This window comes from Gasterosteus aculeatus, chromosome 5 (genome assembly GCF_964276395.1).
Source record: "Gasterosteus aculeatus chromosome 5, fGasAcu3.hap1.1, whole genome shotgun sequence".
Classification (NCBI taxonomy): domain Eukaryota; kingdom Metazoa; phylum Chordata; class Actinopteri; order Perciformes; family Gasterosteidae; genus Gasterosteus; species Gasterosteus aculeatus.
In genome coordinates this window covers 6,048,887-6,070,710 of record NC_135692.1, presented here as the reverse complement: position 1 = coordinate 6,070,710, position 21,824 = coordinate 6,048,887, and the positions used below count along the sequence as shown (strand labels likewise).

Sequence of the window (21,824 nt, the reverse complement as noted above, 5' to 3'; positions counted from 1 at the left end):
GCAGGCAGTTTGGAACTCACAAAAGTTTTTGAAGCTGCTTTTCCTTGCTCGGTTGTTGACCGTGCCAGCAAAGATATTGTTCAAACTTCATCCCTAATTTCACTCATGATATCAGGTATTTGAAAAAAATCAAATAAAAGAAGAAAGGCAAGTTTACTCTACTTCTACTTAGAAAGTGTAAAAACAATTTTTGCTCGGTGTAGAAATAATCATCAAAGAAGAAGAGCAAATATCGAATGAATGAAATGTGTTATGGCTTTGCTGAATGGATGACGGGCAGTAGAAAAGCTCCCGATGGCTTGAGAGAAGCTATTTCTGGTCGCTGTCAAGGTAAAGTTGCTGTCAAGGTCCTTCATCCACTTCAAGAGCAGTGCAGTTTTGTAGCGTCCTGATGAAACACTGGTCATTTTGCGTGCGCATGAATGTTGGACGAGTAGCTGCGCGCTGTTCCTGTTTGCTTATGTTTTTTGGCTCAGTGTTAAAGAAACCCCTGTGGGGAGCTGGGAAAAGTTCCCATTAAGAAAACCTTGTCCGCCCCACCTTCACTGATTGTGAACGGATTTTAATAAGCCCTGCATCTGGCCACCATATCCAAACCCCCCCCACCTACCCTTCACTCTCCTGCTGCATGCTCATCTCCCAAAAGGCTCGGCCCACTACATGCATCTGGTCCCATCATGTCAAAGTGCTTTGATTCACAACTTAAATCCTGTACATAATCTATTTATCTGGGCCAGTTGAAGACTGACAGAAGGTTTACGACATTTCATCACGCTTGGGTTGAAAACAAGAATATTCCGGGGGAATGCAAAATCTGCACGGCCGTAATTGAGATTCAAAACGCTGTGCGCTAAGATGGTTATCGATATGCAAAGTTTATGACGCGCATGCTTTCAGTCTGATTTCAAGTAATCCACAGTGTCAGGCCGTTATTGCTGTAATCAAGCTGTGTAAAGACTTTTAATCTCTTGAACTTTGTAGGACCCCGCTGTCACTCCAGGCATAGGTGTTAAGGATGTTCTTGAAATGTCCTTCCAACTATGGCACACATTCTGTGTTGAACATTATTCCTTCTCCTTCACTTGATGCTGTGTGGCTTCTAATAAAGCAGCAGAAATACCTGAAAGTAAGGTAGTACAATATACTACATACTGTATATTCTGACTCATTTAAATTTTCGCATTGCAGAGCTCTTGCAGCCCAAGTGTGTGTGAACAGCCATTGCCCATTAGTGCTCTGGCTGGTTGATGTAATTCACAGTTGGCTTTTCATCAAAAAGAAATCCAAAAACTGCAACCTCAATTAACTGAAGTTTTTCTGAAGAGAAATAAGCTAAGGGGCTAAGAGATGAAGGGCTTTTTCACAAACCCTTATCTTCAGGGCCAATACCATGTGCCTTCGGACTTCAAGAGTAGACCAACATACGCGGTTTTGTCAAATTAAACTTTGGGGTTCAGGCCAACTTAAATCCCAAGTGCAAACCAGACAAAATCCAAACGGATGTTTGTGCAATTCAATAAAAACCTCTCAAGCTGTCTGTGCAGATTACACGTCACTAGACTCATGAAAATAGACTGGAATGCTCAAAGAACGTATTGGAGGACTTGGCTCAGTCAGACTCGTGTCTCACAGAGTCAGTGTGGATTGATACATGGATGGTTGTCAAAAAAGGCTTTTCTTAACTTGTTGAAGCTTCTAATGTCTCTACTCCGCCTGTGGTGTGTTTGTTTGGACCAATCTTCCTGTTTGTAACGTTAGACTTCTCTGTGTTTAGACCCTTTCATTTCACCCGTAATAGGACTTGTTTATGACACCGCATTTTAAACAAGATGATTAAATGTCAGACGTAGTCACAGAGTCCTCTTAAGTTTTTTAGCACATCTGTTTTTATTAGATAGTCTCTTCTTCAACAACAGGACGGAGATGAATTGGGGAGCAGATGTTTGACCATTCTATTGTAAACCAGGTGTCTTCGTGCCAACACCTACCCTGTACTCCTGGCTTTTATGAGCAGCACAAATCCTGCAGTCTTGGCACGGCATCCTGCAGACTGCATTTCACGTTTTAGGACAATTGAATATGGAGAAAAAACTCCAAAGATTAACCAATCAACCTTTTTTTTTTTTACTTCAGCATCCTATAACTCACTCTTTAAGGAAGTAATAATGTATTTTATAGTACATATAATTTCATAGTTTTTTCTCACCCTTGATGGAATGAGTTTAAATTGTTATTCATTGTTTTCATATTGTTCACATAGACCAATAACAAAAGATTGAGTGAATTTGATTTTTGATTTGCAGGTGTGTTTGTGCGTGTCCAAAGAGTAAATAAGTGTCACAGCACACTTAGTCTGTGAGAAGCTTCATTAAGAGACAGTTAATGTCAGAGTCTGATGGATGCTAAGAATGAATATATTCTGGACAAAAATGCCACAAAAGCATGACTTCATACCCTGAGCTTTTCTGCCACGTTGATCACTGCTACTTCCAAAGCCACAGGTTGGATGTTTTGGGGGAAATCATCCTAAATTAGAGCCAAACTGTCTTGTTTTCCGACATTTAAGCATGTAAGAAGGTGTTTAATAATAATATATATAATATATAATTGAATGTACAATATAATATTAATTGTACCTCTTCACTTTTCATTTGCTGCCATTGGATCATATTGAAATAGGGTGAAAATGAAATGACTATGTGTAACAAGAAAGAGGTCACATGTACAAACCAACCAACAGAGAATCTGTTCTCCGCAACAAGAATTGCCGGACAACCCAACTCCAAGTTATTGTTTTCAAGCTTGTTTGACTAATCAACTTTATAAGGTGGTAATAGGTCTATTGTGTGTTCAGTCTGCCTCCAATAAACAACAAACACATTTCTTTAAAAAAGATCATTTAAATACATGCAGCTTCCCATATACTATGGGAATAACAGCAACAAAAGGTGTCAGAGGTTTTCAGCACAGTAGACATGCGCTAACATGGTTAATTGCAGGGCTGATTTTTAATATCCCCTCCCAGACTGCAATGCCAAATTGTACACAGATGCCGGAGACTTTTGTTCAGGGTCAGAGGATGAGTTTTTACAAGCATGTGTGCACAGGGCTTGAGGACTATAAACACACACAGATGTTCTGGATCAGTCACAACATTCAATTCATAAAATCCAAATGAGTGTTCTCTTTTGGTTCATCATTCAGAACAATGTAAAACAAATATGGCTTTTCCTTTTTTTTACTGGCGATCAAATTCCATCTATTTTCTTGTTGACTCATCCACATCATTGTTCTTCATCACATGAGAACAGCAGAACCAAAAAAAAGGATCATCCGTCTTTATTCTCTGACCCTCCCTATCTGTGTCATCCTAATCTCCCATTCCTTTAATTTTGTCTGAGTGCAAAAGAGACTACAGTCTCCGCTGGGACTTCGACCCCCACCTGCCCGTCGGCCGAAACCTTTGCCCGACTACAACCTCCTCCCCTCTTAAAGTTGTAATAGAGGAAACTGCCAAGACTCTAATGTTTCGAACAATGTGAAGCGTTCATATATATGTTAGTGATGAGTACACTATAATCCTGTTCCAAGTTGGTTGTGCTTGGTTCAAAACTGAAATGGGCGATGCTTGAGTGCAACAGGTTCTAAAAAAATGGTCTTCTATGACCTCACCCACTGTGTCGCTAAGCCCTCTTTTGTTTATTGGAGAGCTGCATTAAGGTTTAGAATATTATGGCAGCAGCCTTATCATTTTGACTGATAACAGTTTCCCAAAGCTGCATTTTTAACTCATCAAAGCAGGGAACTGCCTCTGGGCCTGACCCCAAAACGTCACAATAAAAGTCAATAAATAATTTACAATTTTATTTGAATTGATTTGAATTGTCTGTGAAAGACTTTGAACATGTGAAGAAGGTAATGAACCCTCAATATATTTGTATTCCCTACTACAATCTTAACCTCCATTGGAATTTATATGTGAACACAACGTTGGAATTTATATGTGAATACTACTCTGGCGAAACAATACATAATGGTGCAAGTAGCAACATCGGTCCTGCAGTTTTCCAAATAAGTTTAGAGTTTACATTAATGAGTTAAATCAACGTGCGGAGGAACTTTCAACAGAGGCTGAGGTAACAGGACAATATAGCTGACAAAAGAGAACAAATACTTTCACGCAATTCCTAGATTTGTTTTCTGTATGTTAGCATGGAAAGCTTAAGAATGTGTACTTGTGTACTCTATACTTGATGGGAAAAGATGGCTCACACAAAGTACAGCGTGTGTGAGTTAGTTGGTATCAATCAGGGCGCAGCTGCAAATCTTGCCACTAGCTAACCTTAAAGGTTAATCTGACCATGCAACATACTCAAAAGTTCCTGGGAAACTAGTTCTTCTTCGTCTGAACTGCGCTACAGATTCTGATTCAAACTGGCATACAATTTAAATCATGCTTGCAGGTTGGCCAACCACTGCATAAAACACTTTAGTGGTTATTGCTGTAACTCTGACATCTTGCCTACATCATTTAAATTAAATATTAAAAGGATGAATGAAAAGAGCACTATTATTAACCTCAAGTGCTGAGAGCACAAAAAAGAACAAAAAGAGCTGTCACTTGCTGTCACTTCCTGTCACCTGCTGAAATTTCTCATCAACCCTTTGTCTCTGTTGTCTTTGCTAAACTCTGCACACATGTCAATCATCATCTTGTTTTGTTTACTTATTTTCAGATAAAGAGGGAAAGAATAGAAAACATGATGCCCTAGGTCCTAAGAGTCATGTGCAGAATTGCATCTGCTCTAATCCAATGAGAATAAGGTAGTGTGATCCTCAAGAGGAGGTATGTGTAATAAATGTATGTGCATCAAATCATTAGTGAATGTCCATGTTTCATCAGCTCAAGACCTTCCTAAATGAGGGTTGGAGCATTAACGTGAACCCCGCTAGAACAAGAGGGCAATCGATCAGTCTTAATTACATTATGGTAAATGGACTGTACTTGTATAGCGCTTTTATTGTCTTCTGACCACTCAAAGTGCTTTAAAACTACATGACATCATTCAACCATTCACACCCATTCATACACTGATGACAGGAGAACCATACACAGTGACAGTGCACATCAGTAACTAACATTCACACACTGTAGTCGCAGCTACAGGAGCAATGTTCGGTTAAGTGTCTTGCCCATCGACATGGGGGTTAGCAGAGCCTGGCGTCGAACCGACAACCTTCTGATTGGAGGACGACTGTGCTCCCCACTCACCCACAGTCGCCTGGTCATTTAGCTGACGCTTTTATCCAGAGCAACTTACATTACACTTTAAACCCATGGCTTTTTACATTTTTGCCCAGGGAGCAATTAGGGGTTAGGTGTCTTGCTCAGGGACACTTCGACTTGAGACATGGGGCAGCCGGGACTTGAACCACCAACCGTGCGGTTCCCAGTGCACCCGCTCTACCCCCTGCGCCACGACGACACTTCTTATCGATTATCACACTTTCCTAGACAATGCACCTGATAGTTACAGGCAAATCTTCCTATGTGAAAAGACAACAGCAATTCCCCAAATGAGCCAGGTGAATAAAAGCAGCTTTCAGTCATACGGGTGTGGGAAAAATACTCCTTTCACCATCATGAGTGAAATACAATGAGTTAGTGTGAGTTTCTGCGTGACCTTTCCATAGGTGACCTCTGCTCAATCCTGCCAAGACGCACTTGAGTCCAAGTGCTATTTCATTTGACAGCTGAGATGGTAGTTCGATGGGAAAGAGTCAGTAGGAGGATGAACAGTGAAGTTAAAGTTAATAGGTCAAGTATCAATGTCTCTAAAACATGCTCTGGTACAGCATGTGACAACACATTGAATTGATAGATCTAGGTCTTTATTCATGCCAAGCATCAAGCAAACATTTTGATTCATAGCAATCCATCTCGTAATTGTTGAGATATTTCAGTATAGATCAACGTAGAGAGCCAAGCAACATAAGCCACATTGCCTTCAAATAGTTAGGCCTGTATAGATCATTCTGTTGAATGTTTATGTTCACGTTCCGTGTGCACGCTGCGGGACACCGTACTCGAAAGGTGTGCGTGCGTGGTGATGTCGGGGTACGCGCATTCTCCCCGCCGAGTAGTACGGTGTAGCCGGTAGAAACATGACTCTACGTAAGTTATAAGTTTGTGCAATAAACCAACGGCAAAGTACGGACTCCTCACTCATTTCCACAGCCTGTAGCATGGCTAAAAATGCAAAGCATTTCTCTTTTCCAGAGCAAACCTTTAACCCAAATTTGAAGTCATTTTGTGACCTCCCTTTTGATCGGCCACTGTTGTTGGACTCCTTCAGAGAGCACCATGAACTTAAAAGTTAAAAATGTATTCCCATAAGAACACTGAAAGACAATGCTTTATATAATAAAGCACACACGCGAGTATGTACACGTTGTCGTACTGTAGCAGCCAGTTTAGTTTCATTTTGAATTGTTTCGCTTTTTTTCCCAACACAGATGGAAAGATACCATAGAAAAGCAGCTAAGTCAGTGTTTTCATTACCTCTTACTCTAGTTAATTTACTGGGATATTTTAATGGCAATATCAGACCTGTGCGTGGGTGGGTGGGGGGGGGGGGGTATTTGTCCTTTTAATGTATGGAATAATTAGGCTAGTTGAAGGGATTCCCTTGCTGATGCAGTGAATATTAAAATACAGCTCAATAATTTGGGCTTTACAGAAGAGTAGTTTTTCACAATGACTGGAATAAAAAGGTCTGGTTCAGACTTTTCCTGCATCCACTGGCTCTTTCATGTAGTATTCTGTGTTGCGGTAAAAACGCAATGCTATCAGCACGCAATGAGAGTCAGGGCACTTGCGTCAGAGTCTGTCAGGCAGCTGTCACCATGGTAACTTTTCATCGAGGAAACATTACCGAACAGAATTTAGCGCAGGGACATTATAGCCGGACGTGATCCATTGTGAAGGCACTCTTTTGTGAATATGGCAATGAAAGACGTAATAGAAAAAAAACGAAATCTACACGAGAAAGGTAAACAAGAGTGCATTAAATGTTAAATCTACAATTGAGCCATTGAGTTTCCCTATAGCTCATTCCTCCAAAAAGCCAGTGTGTTAAAGTCTCCCTGAGCTGGCCTTTTAGTGCACCATTTTCAAGTAGTCACCAAAAATCAGCAGAGCGCTAAGGGGAAAAGAGAGAGGTAGCTGCTGTGGTCCAGTGATGAAGAAAATGAATAAAAAGTTAGTGTGAAAATAGAAAACATTTTTGCCTGGTTTTATATATTTGGATTAGTCAGCTAAACATACATCAATCAGGCCTGGAAACATTTTTTATTTTCTTTGCAGAGAAATAGCCAATTCTATGTTTCATTCACACAGTCTACTAGAGGATTTAATAAAATTTAATAAAAACTCTCAGTTGGATTTCACGGTTTCCGAGTTTTTTCCCAAATGTCCCTCACCATAACAGCGAATCAGAGGATTATTAAGCTGGTGGGTTGCCATATTGCAATACCTGTAAAATCATGCTGTTTCTCCCGGGCACATCAACTGTTTGGATGTCATTAGAATTAAAATCTCACACTTTTTATTGATGAATCAAAACTACAATATGATTCCCTCCCACATTGTTGATTCAAATCAAAGCAAATGAGGACGCAGTGTGATAGCTTAGAAGATTAGAATTAGAATGGGCAGAACCATGACCTTCAGTTTTTTGTAAACTGTAGATAGTGGGTCTTGTATGTGTCACTCATTAGTTAGTAAATTAGTTCACATGTGACATGTCATTTTAGAAAATCTAGTGTTGGAAAATTACATTAGGTTAGGTTAATCCGTTATTTTGTATGACTGCAAAGGTATGTTAATATATTACAACTGAGCTATGATGCCCAGTACTTTTTCATGCCTTTAAAGGGGCTCAAAATTACGTTAAGAGCACATGTATCCTTCGTGATGTTATAAAAATGGCGACTGTGTGAGCAAAGAGTCAGAACACGTTGCGAGAACCCTCGCCATTGACAGCAGCATTGACTTTTACCGAGGACTTAACTAAAAGTCCAGTTTACATGGACAATATTCTACTTTAAAAAAAATGAAAATGAGCATTGTGAATTACACCTTATTCTGAATGTTGCGGTCTTTGATTGAGACATGTTTTGGAGATTATTATTCGGGTCTCACTTCAGGTTTTTACCTCAGTCTGAAACACATAAAGCCTGTTTACATCGCGCACATCTGCATCCATTTTCTCTGCCCCTGTGAATTATGGTGTCAGTCAACACATTGTATACCAAGAACAGTAACACATAGGGGCAACTGTGGCACATGGAGTAGAGTGGGTGCGCCAGGAACCGCAGGGTTGGCTGTTTCAACCCCTATATCAAAGTGTGAGCAACACACTTAACTCCTCCCTGGGCTTTTTTGGCAGCAACTGCTCCCAATTTCCGTTATGTGTAAAATAATACTATATGTAAAATAAGAAATGGCTTCCTCTTCTTCTGTGACTTGGTGCTATTCTGTCTGGACACACACCACACTCTAATCAAGGGCAAACCATGATTAGCTCAGTTCAAAGTTATGAACTGGAATATAACAACATGAAATAGTTGACTGAGAGTTTTTAGGGACAAATGATACAAACTAAGAAATAATATCCTGCTTTGACCATCTGGAATGAGTTATGATCAATTTTTGTTTTGGTTATTTATATAACATTCATTTGCAAAAGGTCAAAATGTTATCTGTTTAGTGTCAGTTTGCTTTTCCCCTAAATGATAGATACATAGATATTGAACCAAATTCTTAAGTGGCAAGTAAAATAATACAACAGACACGTGAGCTAACCTGTTTTTGGCCTCTGCGCCGAGAAAGAAGAAGAGTCATTTTCTCATAGACTTCCATACAATCAGACTCATTCTTTATATAAGAAGTAAGAAGAAAATTATTTTTGGTGTCCAGTAGAATGCAAGTCTACGGTACTTTTGCATAGGCTTTTCTTTTGAAACAAAGCCGTTGCCTCCTGGTTGTTAGTGGTCAACGTGTGCCTCTGATGTCTCCGTTACCCTAAATCAACTTAACCCTAACCCTAACCAAAATAGAAAAATGTTTGTGTAAATGTCCCTGAAGAGGAAAATTATATAATTGGGAATTTTCTCATTGATCTTCTTTTTTTGGTTTAAACCATCATTGTTCTTTGACGATCGTCAAAAATACCTATATTGATAAATGTTATGAAAATATAATTCTAGACTTAAAAAGTGTTTCAATATTTACTTTGTCTCTGAAGTAGCTATATATATACACACAGTATATTACTAATATTATTTAAGCAAAGGTATACCGGAAAATCCGACACAGTACTGCATACATATCTTATAGATTTCTAAGCTTGCATTGACTTTTGATTCACAGGTAGAATACAGGCCTCTTCACAACTGTGATTCCCAGAGCTTCTATCTTGACAAACCTATACTGCTGTGATTAACTGGTATTTTCCAAAAACACCATGTGCCAGCATTCACTCACTTGACGAGTACAGAGACACCCCCTAGCTTTCTCTATAATATTGACATAGGGCGATTAACAAAATTTAAATTAATGGCAAGAAAAGATTTTCATTTAGTCAGTCTTTCAAGAAAGAAAAAAATACATTTTCATATGGATTATATTTTGCTGTTCACAAATCAATTTTTTTCTGCATGCAAGTTACATTACATTTGCAAGTCAAGATCCCATTTTTGGAGATTTATGTCTCCCTATTAGTCCTAATTAACTACAGCTGAGTGTGTGTCAAAATGGCATTTTGACCATTTTTCAGCCCTATCGCCCACTTACTATATAATTCAGACTAAGAGTAAGTGGACATTTTAACTGTGTAATGAACGGTCCAATCACATTCGTATTGTTGGGTGGCAACATACTGCCAAAATGAAATCATGACTAATCAAGATAGAAGATCTGTTGATATTTTAAGTCAAATGAAATCAAATGCTTTTCTTCAGTTGGAGGAATAGTTTTGCCTTGTTCACATTGGTGGAAAATGTTGATTATCCATACAAGTTTGATTAAATCAGGCTTCCTGCCCCTCCAGGCAGAGACAATTCTCAGAAAACCATCGGCAAAAAAGTTCATTAATCCCTTTTCTATTTATTGTTGCTGTACACGTTTTGCCAGCTCACTCATTTCCATACATAAACAGCAAGAGAACCTGCTTGTCAAATAAGCACATGTTCACACTGCAAACCAGGAAGTGAAAACCCTCCACAGACAAGTTTAGAGGTTGCCATAATTCAATGCCATCTGTAATTATATAACCCATCAGAAGTCTTTCATCTAAGGAAAAACTCCAATAAAGCCGCCAAGTCTCAAGCATCCACTGGCTCTTGTGGTGTATATGCATAATTATTAGTAGAGATGTGAAATAACTGCTACTCATCTGTGTTTCGGGAACGATTGCATTACTTTTCATTTCGTTGTCTTTGTCAGAAAAATATGCTCTTACCTTACAAACTGCTGTTATGTGCTCGCAGAGAGGCTGTGTGCGTGAGCATAAAGCTCTCAGTACACTGCTGACTGCTGGAAGATGGCGACCTGCGGGGTGAACGATGAAAGCGACTCCTTCGGTTGAAGTAGCTGCCAGCTGACCAGGACCGCTTGTTCTTCCTCAGGTACTCCTTGTAGTTCTTGGTTAGCAGCGTGTACAGAAAGGGGTTGATGCAGCTGTTAGAATACGTCAGACACGTGGTCAGGTAGTTGATGTTGCGTTTGGCTTTAGTTGAGAGGGGCAGTGCCGGGTGGAACTGACCCAGCAGCTGCCAGATCCAGAAGGGCAGGAAGCATGCCCAGAAGAGGAGTACAATGGTGAAGATGAGGTACAGCACCTTTAGCAACATAAGAGTTGAAACAATAATAACAATCAGTAGTGTACCAGATCATGCATTGATTACCTGTACATAATCAACTAGAACTACATTTAATGAAAAAACACATGATTAGACACATGACACACACACATGACAAGATTATACAGGTACTGTACATAAAGTAGATTGAACCATAGACATCAAGAATGGGATATCAAACACGTTTTTCCCCTCAAAACAAGGAATACTAGTAGCAGCACATTCGGAAGTTAGGCAGTCTGCATTCTACATTGCCCCAAGGTCAAGGTCAAGTTAATCTTTTAAAAGGCTTGTAAAGGAAATGGCAGTATTAACCATTCAATAAATGAACTGATAAGACAAAATGAATGAATCTTAAGCCTTGCTATCAAGCAAATTGGAAAATGTTTTGTCTTATCATGAACTACGAGCAAATGTGAAATGGCCAATGAAATACCTGCTGCAGGAGGGAGGGGATTGATAATAGAATGCTCTAATTAGTTAGCCTACAGATACGTACTCTAAAAGAACATCCCTCCTTTATAACTACAATGGTTATGGTAAGCCCTTGCCCAGTAGCGGCTGGTCCATAGAGGGCAACGGGGCGTGGCCCCACCAAGAGCAACAAAAAAACAAAAGAAATCTTTTGTTATTTATTATATTAAAAATACATTTTACTTACAGTCAATATTTGTGTTTTTGTGCTTTTGAAACATGGATTATATACCCAATAATATTTGTAAAATATATGTGCAAAATGTATGCTTTTCCTGCACGTCCCCCCTGCATGTCTCAGCTGGGCTCGGGGCAGGTCTAAAAATGAGTTAGCCAATCACTGATAAAGCTGACTGACATTATAATTTCAGCGTCTTAAAATACATTGAAATTTGGGCTCGCCCTTCGCTGCCCTACACTGCGCTCTCGTTGGGGCGAGTCTCTGACGCGCCGTTTAACATAACAAGAGCGACCACCGGCAGTGTCCTTCCAAGAAGACCCGACCCCAACTCGGTACGAGAGAAGAACTTTCCTGGAGAAAGCAGAGGTAAAACAGGTCGTCCCAGATCAGCCTGACCTCACATCCAGAAAACAGGCCGGCGTGAAAGGGAAGCCGCAGATATATAACGCTTCTGTAGTGTCTTCTATACCGGGATGATTAGCTAGCTATTTAGCTACATGCGTGCATGACATCACCGTGTTAAAGTTAACATCGCTACCCAGCTGCGACGCACACAAGACTGCGGTAAGGACACACAACCAGGACGTGGAAGTGTGAGGTTTTGTGGGGGTTTTGAGTTGGTCTTTCCTCAACACACTGATCGGGTGTTTCCCAAACAAACTAGGTGCATCTCAATATATACATGGACATACATGTAATCTAATAGAGTTTATATAATATAATATAATATAATATAATATATGTATTTATATTATTATAATATTTATGATATTTCTAATAGTTATGATATGGCAGTTATATCATATTCTGAATTGTTTTTTATATATAAATATATATATATATATATATATATATAGATACATATACATATATATGTATATATATATATATGTACACATATATATATGTATATGTTTAAGTATCTTTGTTTGCCAATTGTGCTGGGGTTTGTTTGTGTTTGTTTGAACCTGCTATGGATGCTTTTTGGATTTATTATGAAATAAATCCCTCTTTTGGTTAAAAATTCCTTCTTTTACAGTTTATTTTCATTTGTTACTTCCCGACTCCCCTAGACATCAGTCGAGGGACGTAACATAAATATATACATGTAATATATATGTGTAAAACGCAAACCTTTGAAGATGAGTAGTAAAGCCCAAAAAGTACTATTAGAAAGAAAGCTGAAGTAGAAACACTCGTAACACTTACTTTTTGATTGGGGAGTTTCTTCGTCTGTTTGAACGTCTCAGTCTGTGAAATCCAATAAGTGCGTGCAAGCTGGATGTAGAGATAGCCGATGATCAGTCCAGGAGCGACAATGCTAGTGCAAAACAAGAAGGAGATATAAACCTTGTAGGAGAGTGCCGACAACGTGGGCTGACACATAGCCTTATTGCCCACTGTCATTAGCTGAATGCTCAGAATCATTGGCAGGGTAAGGATTAGAGATGCAACCCAGACCAGCAGAGCAATGGCCTTCCGGTAACTTTTGGACCGCTTGACTGTGTCGAGGGGCTTGAGGACTGCAAAGTAACGCTCTGTGCTCATGATTGTCAGCGTGAAGATACTGGCGTGCATGGTCAGGAAGTCCATGCTGATCAAAATCCGACACCCTGCATCTCCAAAGTACCAGCCTTTCAGGAAGTGTGTGCATACTACAAAGGGTATGGTGAGAAGATACAGCAGATCTGCCAAAGCTAGGTTTATGATGTAGATGTACATGGAGGCTGCAGTCCTCATGGAGTGGCACATGACCACCAGGGTGTAGATGTTCCCCGAAACTCCAACGAAGCACATGAGGGAGAGGATGGTGCCGATGGAAAAGGTTGCCGCTGTGTACTCATGCGTGCTCAGTGGTGTTTCGGTAGCGTTGGCATCTCTTTCCACAAAGACTCCCACTGGCTCCATGGACACTGTGGTCTTATCTGGATGCATAGGGACAAAAAATGTGAAGGGTGAGGGTTGTAACTGTACAGAAACTCTGCATTTGTAAATCAACCCGTGTTGTCTTTTTGTCATTAGATTAGATTGGAATTTACATAAATATGGAATAATATATTCTGAGAGTGTAATGGCGGCATAATTTCATTCTTAATCTCCTTTAATATTAGAATAAGTAATTAGGCAAGGCTTTTTTGAGCTCGATGACTCATCCTTGCTTGATTTGGAAAATCCTACTGCTTGCATTTTGTAGAGGTGAAAGTCTACCATGACTAACTTACTCACACTGGGAAAAATTAAATCCCTCACTTTACTTTTGGGATAGAAAGAGCAGCTCTGAAAATAGCTTTGAGCTTATTACATTCCATTTTATTCAGCAATATAAAACATACCAGAAGACTGATGACAAAATGCATCCTCACTCTCTAGTGGCAAAATGATGCATCTTTCGTAATACACTGTTTCGTAAAACATACAGCAGTATGTTTATTAAAAAAAGAAAAGACACTAAATGTATTCTAGTTGATGCAACTGTTAAACATATATACATAGCTATATTTTTACTCAGTCACAGAGATCTATTTGCCTTTATTTGATTCCAAAATGTCAGAATTCAGACGGAGATAATTGAAAAGGTGTCCTTCCTATGTGACTACAACTCTCCCAAAAGCGCCAGGGACAGAGATGACACGGTTGGTATTGCATTTAAGTCCTAACAGCCTGCTGCACTTAGCTCCAGAGCCCTGGGGCATGCATCTAAATCAAATCCGGCCATGTACGTGAATTTTAATCTGGAATCTTAGAATCTGGTGTCTTACCTGGAGTGCCTCCCAGGACAGAAAAGTTCAACAATCAGCTGTGTGTCCATCAGCCATGCTGTGTCTCACTTGGCTCCTCGAAAGTTCGCACTTGCTGCAAAAAATTGCACTGTAAAGTCGTCCCAACTGATTCTTCAGAGTCGTTGAGGGGTGAAACAAGCAGGTGGAACAAAAGGAAAATCTATATCCAGCAGTCTGGAGGGGGTAGAATAATTTCAATGAGTCATCCACTACAATAACAAAAATCCCTCCATTGTTGACTAGTCTCTGAGCCACTAAAAGTGTCTGGATTCAAAAGAAAGCTTTACTGATAGCGCAAGTTATTTTACTTCTACACTTTGTGCACCTTGCAAGCACCCAAACACTGGAAGCTGTTACTATCGGCAGCGGATACATTTAATACATAAGAAAAGATGTGACCCCCCGCTCCAAAAAAAACCAAGAGAACATCAATGAAATGATGAATAATGAGAAGTGAGGATCACATTAAGCTACAGCTGGTTATGGAGAATCCGCCCCTTGTGCTGAACGAGTGAGCGAGATAGTGCGGAGTGCCAGAGGTATAGAGTGTGCAAGAGAGGGGAGAGAGGGGAGAGAGAGAGTGAGAGAGAGCGAGAGAAAGAGAGGCAGGAGCGCTTTGCTAGCGAGGCGCTCTCGCTCAGAAGCCCAAAGTGGGAGGGAGAAGACGGAGAGAAGAGAATGCTGGAAATGCATTCTGCTCTCTCTCTAACCTCTGTGCCTTCTATTTCCATGCTACGAGTGCGTGTGCTACAAAGTGATATGCAACACTCCGACCCCTTACGCAGAAAGACGTAGACAGAAAGAAAAATGTTTCTATATTGTCCAACATATAGGCTACTCACGTTATAATCCTTTCTAGGGTGTTATGCAAGTAGGCATATGCCTGTAGATAATGTTTTCCAGTTCGACAGAGGGAGAGAGGCTAGAACAAGGCCCACAGACAATCTGTGCCAGACATGCAAGGTTGTTCAGATATGTAGACATAAGAGTCTTTGCCACACTAAGGATTGCAAAACATCAGAAAGAGTATAGGGACACTGGCAGTGGAGCAAAGGTCTCATGAGTGGGTGTGTGTAGGGACTAGGAGACAGAAGTGTGGGAGTGTGTGGAAGGGGGGGGGGGGGGGGCAGCGAGATACGGTCAACTGACCAGAATGAGCCAGCCAGGCTTGCATCAACCTACCAGACAGGCTAGTGGCTAGTGAAGGACGAGGGGGAGACTAGTAGGAAAACATCAGGAAGATAGTTACGCAGTTAGTACAGAGGTGGAAGGTTTAACTCACTAACCAAGAAATGTATAAACTAATATGCTGCATCATCACCTCGTTAGTGTCTTTCCGGAAAGAGCTTGGTTTATGGGTATTGTTGCTCCAATAAATCTCTGTGAAATTGAAGAATCTGAATCTCCAGTGTGTTATGTGGGTGTGTGTCCTCATCAAGAGTCAGATAGATGAAGTCAACGAGTTAGAGAAAATTTAGAGGTACCACTGCGGGCCGGACTGACACCGGAGCTGCTGCTTACAGTATAAGCGCCCCCCAGCGGGTGAGGACAACTACTGCAGGGTGGATCCAGTGAGGGCCTGAGAAAGGCAAGAACTAGAAGGAGCCTGCTGACACGCAAGCAATATATTTCAACAGCCAAAAAGACAACCAACACCAGTGAGTTATGGACATCATGCGATCGTATTTTATTATTGCTGTATCATTTGGTCCTATTGTAAAAACAATGCTTTTTAAAAAAGAATTTAGCACCTAAACCAGGTTAAAAGGCAAGCAACCTAATAAAGTTTCTTATTGACTATTAGAAAAATTCTTACTCGAAAAAGGTGTAAAATCTTCAAAACATGGAATTTAATGTTTGCAAACTGGAGACTGGTCATGCGCCAAGCCTACTGAAAGGTTTTCATCTTCGGATGTAGATCATCTTTGAAACATCAACGCACAAACAGCTTGATTATGACCTAGAACACGATGTGCCTCTATGTGAAAGAGCACAGACTCTGTTGTTCTAAGCAAGAAAAGTTTTTCCAACATTAGGAAAAAAAAACTACTCCATATCCATAACTTTAAATGGATAGTTCCAGGGTCAATGTCATCTAGCACTGTAACAATTCACCCAAGCGCATTTACGGGCTGCAGGAATGAGTCATTTATCCAGGAACTGTTTGCACTTCCTACTTAGTCGTCTTAAAAGTAAATGGGTATTTTGAAAAGAAGAACATCATTATATCAACATTTGCCTCCTTGTGCACGCTCAAGCGATTTTGGTGATGATTTGTTCATTTAATGTTGGCTTTTTTTCTCCTGGTGATTGTGTTTACTCTTCAAATATCATAAAAGTATAGATTTACATGTATACATTTATGAAGATAACATTTACATTTATGAAGATCGCTGGACAATTATTCATATTCTTATAGATTCCATGCTGTTGAGTTTATGGGTTTAGATTTGTTAGCATGTGAGGAACTGAGTGAGTGACTGTGCACCTCCGTGTCGGTCCATTCATTCTGCATCATTTGTCAAATGTAGACCGATGTCTGCCTTCCCCCGGACCTCTGGTAGTTATGGTGACTCAGAACACCTTATGTCATCTGTCATCTCCACTAACTTCCGCACGCACTATGTTATATTATTTTTTAGAAAAGGGAGCACAAAAAACGTGCAGAGAAGCAGCCTCCATGCACACATATACAAGCTAAGACATTAGACAAAGTAAGACAGGGATAAGAACAAAGAGGACTGACTGATGAAAATAGGTTTTCAGAAGGTTAGGTGGTGATATGGGATTAAAATCCAAACATAAATACACAAAGCATGTAATATACACAATATCGCACATTGTATTGAAATAAATTTAAATAATTTTAGTATTTTTCAAGTGAAAACACAAAAGATTACAACCTATTGTTAGAACATAATAATAGTAAGTAGATGTAACTATTGATAAAATAAATAACTTATTTCCAAATAAACTCTGGAACTTGTCAATTTATAGCAAACCAACAACTGAAAAATGATATCACCATAACATTAAAATGTGTGACAGGGCTGTTACTTAACTTGACAAGGGCAGTCTGAAGGCAAATAACATGTCCTGCTAACCTTTGGATCAAAGGAAAAGATGTAATCAAGCTTCAAATCATACCCGAAAATGCAAATTGCGATACTTCAATGATAGCCTTTCATTGATATTGTTCTTAACTGTGTGTAATGAATCGTCAAACACATTAAGTACTTTTGTTATACACTCGTTTTTACTATGCTGCTATTTACCAGCTTTTCATTAAGCTCTCCATATCTCCCTCTTGTGTCTTGCGTATCCTGCAGTCTTGTCTTCTCATGTAACTGATTGAAGCGCCTTGATTGTGTCTCGGTAACTCACCCTTCCCCTCATGTATTTAAGTGACGAGTTGTGTGGTTTGACGCCAATTTGTCTTGTGCTGTGTGCCAGCAGCGGTTTTTCCTAGTCTAATACGTTTTTGAAGAACTGTATGACCTTGATTATGGTTTTAGACTTTGTCTCTGCCTGACCTCTTGTACTTCAGCTTCTACTATATTCTGAGTACTGAACCTTGCCTGTCCCTTAACTATGTCTTTAAATAAAACCACCTGTGACTTTGACAGCTGTCCCCCCGAGGGGTCAATCTGAGTCCACCCATTGCTATACCTATTACTTTGGTTGTAGTTCCTCTTGACAGTCAATGTTATGGACCAAATTGTTGTAAAAGATGCTCCAGCAGATAAATGACGTTATTCAAAACATTACTGATTTGCAGGGAAAATAACAGATTTGTCCATGTTTTGCTTTTCATAAACACAGGAAGTATTCATGAGAACATGAGAATGTGAGACTTTTAATGAGAGACTTGTAATGAACATGAGAGAAACAAGTATTTGTTTTACGACAATATTAAAAGAGCTACCATCAGAGTGAAGAAGGCGTAACAATGTGTGACCGGGGCAACTGATGTGCCTGGCCGCAATGAAACAACGCCACTCTGGGACTTTCACCCAGAGAGTACCACAAATTAATAAAAGGTTCTTATTTGTTCAAGAAAGGGGAGCAGAGAGGTGAATTTCTAGTTTTGAATAGTGTCCAGTTTTATTTATAAGTAAGCTTCAGATTAGTTAGATAACGGTCTCAGTTTAAAAATACGTTTTTTATTACAAAAATATCTTCTTTATGCAAAAAAATGATGAAAAGGGAGAAGGGGCCACCACCAGGTACCAGAAAGGAAAAGTCACACACACACTGCAAAGCAAAAAAGACAAATTAGAACAAATAAAAAACATGCAAAATAAACTAAAAAAATTAGGAAGCCCTCCACCTAGTAGACTTATGACCAGCCCAGCTGTACTGATATTGAGAGGACCTCAGTATAGGACCTACTCCAGTTGGTTTACAAAAGGAAAAAAAAAAAAAAAACAATTACCACCAACTTGTCTAGGAAGAAAACAAATTTACTGACAATTCAAAATCAAAATACTTGCATAAACAAGGTAACGATAATTACAAAACATATTTTCAAAAGGGGGGGGGGGGTAAACAGCAGTGGCTAGAGCTCAGCTACCACCAAAAGCAGACATCACTTCCCCGTTCCTATTACAAAAAAAGAAGCACATGTCATACACAATGTAAAATTCCACTGAACATACCTGGAAATTGCACACTGTACAGCCACACATGGCGAGTGCTGCGTAAATGGGGTGGGAGCTCTATGACTAGTCCCCTTTAGCGCTCAGTCCTGCATCTTAACTAGCTATAGTCATTCCTGAGACCAGTGTGGAGCTGGGAAAAGCTATATTTAAAGGAAACCAGGAAGTAATCTGGCCTCACCTATTGCGAATTGCTAATTAGAGGGGTGTGGCCAAACAGGTAGAGGGAGGGGGAGCTCTACACATCACAAATGTAATCATGAATGAATAGGTTCCACTAAGAATGTCTGAGGGTTACTGCGGTAGTCTTAATTTTGGGTTGTCTTATCAATTAGCCTGTTCCACTGTGTGACTGTTTTTTGGCCTATGCTTTGAAAATGGCAAACCATGATAAAAAGTGTAGTAAATCTTAATACACTGTCTAGCAGATTTTTTCTGTGGAGGTTAACGGGAACCCCTGAGAGGGTTTTGATGTGTAAACATCAGTTTATATGGCCCAAATAGAAATCAAAATAATAAAAAACTTAGCCTGAAATAAATCACAAGCAGTGTTTATATGACATATGAGTCATATAAAAGAGAAATGCCGGCCTAAAACACATCAGGGTGATAGTGTGTGGACAGTAATCCTGGAAAGGTTTTCCGTTGACAGAGTAAATCAGACTTTGTGCAGGCCTCACGGCTGACCTACGATTGCAGCCAGAATCTGGATATTCTCCTAACGTCGCCTTAGGTAGACCGATCTGCCCATTTAAACCGCATTTTTGAATCGTCTGATTCCATTGGATATGACTAAACCCACATGGAAATAATCAACAGCTTCCTTAACCATTCAAAAGCCTGGATTACTTTCGGGGCATTCATTATTTATATGCTGGATGTTTGGTAGCTATTTTTACACTGGAGATTTTAAATTATGAACGACGTGAGTAGTTATCTGGATAAAAAGGCCACAGAGAGACATTTTAAAAAATGTATCTGATCTCTGAAGTCACACATCTATTAGTGATTTGAAAAAAGCAACAGGGGTGACGTACAAAGTGATTTTTTTGGACTTGACTGAAGAACTGGTCTCGTGCTCAGTTCCATTGATTTAAATTGAAAGATAAGCCTTCTTGCCGCCATTTTCCCTGGTCAGCAGAGGATGACTTTACAGCACTACCCTTGAACGCTGCAGCAGCCTGGCCAAGCGCCTGTCCTCATGCTTTTGCCTTTGAAAACAAGCTGAGCTGGAGGGGAAATTGTTGGGCGGAAATTAAGTGGAGACAGTTCTCCTGCAGATTGGCATACAAAATGTATTTTGGACGTGAAATAGAGAATACAGGGACATACATGTGGATATGATTACTGCAGTCAATACTTTGTTAAAAACGTGTTTAGTTATGTAAAGAAGATCAATGGGCACTGATAATCCATGACAGCTTGCTTATGCGGTTTAGGCTTGATATCTACGTTCTCTGTATGAACCACCGATTTGAGTGTATGGTGCCTGTGTGTGCTGGTTTGGATTGTATATGGAGATTTGAGTCATCAACAGAATTGAGGGATCATTTAGGAGCCAACTATTGCATTGTATTTTTTGGCTGAGAATTAAAGGGCAGGACCAAGACTGCTGCTGTGATTGATGTCTCCCATGTGCATTGTGTAGATTTCATGCTAGTATTCCTAGTATGCAAGTTAAGCAGAATACTGTTATAAAAGAATACTGTTACGCAATGTTAGCATAATATGTATAATGCTTACTGGTGCCAATGTACGCTGGAACCCAAAAGCACGACTCAGACACTGATGATAGAGACGGTAGCTTTACTCAACGTTCAGGCAGGTTCAAAACCAGGGGTCCGTTTCAAGGATTTGGAACCCTAAACTCAGAGTTTTGAGTTTCAGAACAGTTAGTTCAATGAACTCGGAGTAGGTTGACTCAGAGTTGAGCGAGTGCACCACCACAGTACGAAGGCAGCATGAATGGAGCCACGATACAACGATTCACCATGGCAACCACCTCAAACAATCAGTCGGCGTACTTCACCCCTATTGAGGTGTGTAAGTATTAATGCAAGCATACGACGAGTATGAACACGTGATTAGAAAGAAAAGCAACACCCCTGCTGCAGCAAAAGATAGAGAAACGGCATAGGAGAAAATTGCTGCTCGGGTCACTACGTAAGTTCCAATATAGTGTTGTCAGTTAATATTTCATTTAAACTCTGTTTGTTAGAATGCACTACACACAGGCTTGAAATACATACCCATACTCATATTTAATCACAAGAATAATATCGCTGCTAAGAACTGGTACAATGGTATTTAAACTAATGTATTTTATTCAGGTGCAACCCAGGTGAGAAACGGTCGTGGAAGCAGCTGAAAATCAAGTATAAAAACATAGTTCAAACAGGTATGGTGTTGCATGTAATATGCTCATGGCTGTACTTCGTTGTAGTCAAATGTGAGAGTAAATATTCATTGGCAAATTTTAATCTAATGTAGCTTTTTCCCACAACACAATTTCGCATACATAAATTTCCTCTCGCCTATCCAGTTTTGTTAAAGTAAATGGCCCAACAACATGTCACTTCCACTCAGCCAACAGAAAAAAGGCAGAGTCGCGAAAAACTCGTAGAAGACCAGCACCACCACCTCTGACAGAGGCTGAGGAGCTAGCCCTCAGCCTAAACTCCCTGGAGGGAGCTCCTCATCTGAGGCAGCCACCTCCCGGAACACATGTGCCTTTATAAGATGTAATGGCCTTATATTCATCTTATTCCAATGTGAATAGATCATTTATTCCCTTTACAGGTTTATTAT

At 39.9% G+C, this 21,824-nt stretch overlaps 1 protein-coding gene across 5 annotated transcripts in view; it reads right to left on the bottom strand.

Annotated features, from left to right (window-relative positions):
- Nucleotides 1-14,982, bottom strand: part of uts2r (urotensin 2 receptor) — a 30,378-nt gene extending 15,396 nt beyond the window's left edge. For 2 of the 5 annotated variants that reach the window (XR_013467675.1, XM_040176976.2), the window contains exons 1-3: nt 14,338-14,982; nt 12,788-13,503; nt 10,524-10,902 (exon numbers count right to left, since the gene is read on the bottom strand). Coding sequence is in view for 2 of the 5 variants with exons in the window: in XM_040176976.2 (XP_040032910.2) it covers nt 10,525-10,902; nt 12,788-13,486 (1,077 nt within the window). In the remaining 3 variants the exon portion in view is untranslated. The remainder of the gene's footprint in view (nt 1-10,523; nt 10,903-12,787; nt 13,504-14,337) is intronic. The other 3 variants (XR_005712277.2, XR_005712276.2, XM_040176975.2) reach the window with 3 other exon arrangements.
- Nucleotides 14,983-21,824: the final 6,842 nt, after the last annotated feature.